Source organism: Culex pipiens, chromosome 2 (genome assembly GCF_016801865.2).
Source record: "Culex pipiens pallens isolate TS chromosome 2, TS_CPP_V2, whole genome shotgun sequence".
In the NCBI taxonomy this organism is placed as follows: Eukaryota; Metazoa; Arthropoda; class Insecta; order Diptera; family Culicidae; genus Culex; species Culex pipiens.
Window position 1 is genome coordinate 117,584,310 of NC_068938.1, and position 2,500 is coordinate 117,586,809.

The 2,500-nt window shown below is 57.4% G+C and overlaps 1 protein-coding gene across 1 annotated transcript in view; it reads left to right on the plus strand.

Moving 5' to 3' along the window:
• The first annotated feature begins 108 nt into the window (after nucleotides 1–108).
• The window catches only part of LOC120417947 (uncharacterized), a 4,302-nt gene continuing 1,910 nt past the window's right edge, over nucleotides 109–2,500 (plus strand). The window contains exons 1-4 of the mRNA XM_039580181.1: nucleotides 109–302; nucleotides 453–1,608; nucleotides 1,660–2,068; nucleotides 2,132–2,500. The exon at nucleotides 2,132–2,500 is cut by the window's right edge and continues 1,910 nt beyond it. Of these exons, the coding sequence (XP_039436115.1) occupies nucleotides 109–302; nucleotides 453–1,608; nucleotides 1,660–2,068; nucleotides 2,132–2,500 (2,128 nt within the window). The remainder of the gene's footprint in view (nucleotides 303–452; nucleotides 1,609–1,659; nucleotides 2,069–2,131) is intronic.

The window sequence follows — 2,500 nt, forward strand, 5'->3', positions numbered from 1 at the left end:
CTTCAGGACAACAACTATGCGCACGCGTGGGAGATCCTCGAGGACCGGTACGAGAACCAACGCCTGATCATCGACATCCACATCAACTGAATCTTGCAGCTAAAAAGGATGGCGAAGAAGTCGTCAAAGGAGCTGCGAGAGCTGTACGAGGAGTGTTCGAGACACGTTGAGAACTTACGGTACCACAAGCAGGAGCTGCTGGGTGTATCGGAGTTATTCGTCGTCAACATTCTGTCGTCTTGCTTGGATCGTGAGACTCGTGAGCAGTGGGAAGCTACCGTCAAGAAGGGTGAACTCCCGAAGTATGCGCAGACGAGCAGCGGTGCGCCATCTTGGAACGGTGCGAGCTAGCTGCCCCTGCGTCGTCTGCTGCCCGGTCGGCAGTTCCCAAGGCGGTGCAGTCCTCGAAGCCATCGGCGAAGATCACTTCGGCAGCCGCGACATCCAACGAGGCGGAGTGGCACGGGTGCGCCGGAAGTGAACGACGAGAACGAGCAGCAAGCAACGTCGTGTTTCAGCAGCGGAGCGCTGAAGTCACCGCAGCAGGTTCTGCTGCAGACATCCATCATCAACGTGGCGGACAAGGCCGGCAGGTTCCATCCGTGCCGCACGTTATTGGATTCTGGTTCCCAGGCGCACATTTTGTCGGAGGCGATGGCTCGAACCCTCGGCCTTACCTTCGAAAAGTGCAACATGACGGTCATTGGAGCCAACGCAGTGAAGACGCAAGCAAAGAAGGGAGTCAACCTTACCTTCTCGTCGAGGTACTGTCAGTTCCAAGACAACATCTCGTGCCTGATTTCGGACAAGCCCACGGGACGGATCCCGTCGGCAAGAATCGAGACAGCTGCTTGGCACATCCCGAGCGACGTGTTCCTGGCAGACCCGAAGTTCAGCGAGCCGCACGAGATCGACCTGGTCATGGCGTCGAACTACGTGTGGGACTTGCTGCGAACGGATCGAGTGAAACTGGCGAACGGTACCGTGACTCTGCGTGAAACTGATCTGGGCTGGATCGTGACCGGCGTGTACGACCCGTTCCAGCAGCTGAGTTGCCAAGTCGTCCACTCGAACATCACGCTGAAGGATCAGCTGAACAACGCCATCGAGAAGTTCTGGCTGGTCGAAGAATTTGCAGACAAGCAACTGCAAACCAACGAAGAACAGGAAGTGGAAGAGCACTTTCGCGGCACCCACGGCCGTGACGAAAGTGGCCGCTTCGTCGTCCAGTTGCCATTCAAGGACACGGTTCTTGAGCTGGGAGACAACCGAGTCCAGGCGTTGAGGAGATTCAACCTGCTGGAGTGCCGTCTGTCGCGCAACCCGGAACTCCGAGAACAGTACACGGCGTTCGTCGAAGAGTACGAGGCGCTGGGACACTGCAAGGAGATTTATGAGCAACAAGATCCACCAGAAGTTCGTAAGTACTACCTGCCGCACCACGCTGTGCGGGTGGTTTTCGACGCCAGCGCCAAGGCCGGCAAGTACTCCCTGAACGATGTGCTGAAGGTGGGACCGACCGTCCAGAACGACCTGTTCTCCATCGTTCTCCGGTTCCGTCGTCATCCGGTCGCATTCACCGCCGACGTGGTGAAGATGTATCGGCAGGTGCGGGTGCATCCGAGCGATACGCCGTACTAACGAATCTTCTGGAGGAAGGACCCGAACGAGCGCTTGCGAGTGCTTGAGCTGAACACCGTGACCTACGGAACGGCGAGCGCCCCGTTCCTCGCGACGCGGTGTCTGGTGGAGCAGGCGGAGTCGGCGAAAGGCCGGTTCCCAGCAGCCGCCAAGATCGTGATCGAGGACATGTATGTCGACGACATGCTGTCCGGCGCCAGCAACGAGAAGGAAGCAGTGAAACTTGTGCTGGAAGTGAAGAAGATCATGGAAGAGGGAGGTTTCCCAGTGAAAAAGTGGTGCTCTAACTCAGAGCAAGTGTTGAAGTGTGTGCCTGAAGAAGATCGGGAGAAGCCGAAACCGATCGAAGAGTACAGTGCGAACGAAGCCATCAAGGCTCTGGGTGTCCTGTGGGACCCACACGAGGATGAGTTTCGTTTTGTGAACTGTTTGGAAGAGTGCGACGACAAACCAGTCTAGAAGACGAAAGTGTTTTCGGACATCCTTAAAGTGTTTGACCCACTGAGCTTCGTAGCCCCAGTCATCGTGCTGGCCAAAGCGTTCATGCAGAAGTTGTGGGCCAGCAAGATGGACTGGGCTACCGAACTAAACGAAGAGCTTCTGTGTGAGTGGTTCGAGATTCGAGAGTCTCTAACAGCGCTGAACGATATTCGTGTGCCGCGATGCGTCGTGGTGCCCAACACGGTTCTGCACGAGCTGCACGGGTTCGCTGACGCGTCGACCGTTGCCTACGGGGCCAACGTCTACCTGCGGTGTGTCCGCGGGAATGGGTCGGCCGAGGCCAACCTGTTGTGCGCGAAATCCCGAGTGGCTCCGCTGAGGAAGCTGTCCGTGCCGAACCTGGAGCTGTGTGCAGCGC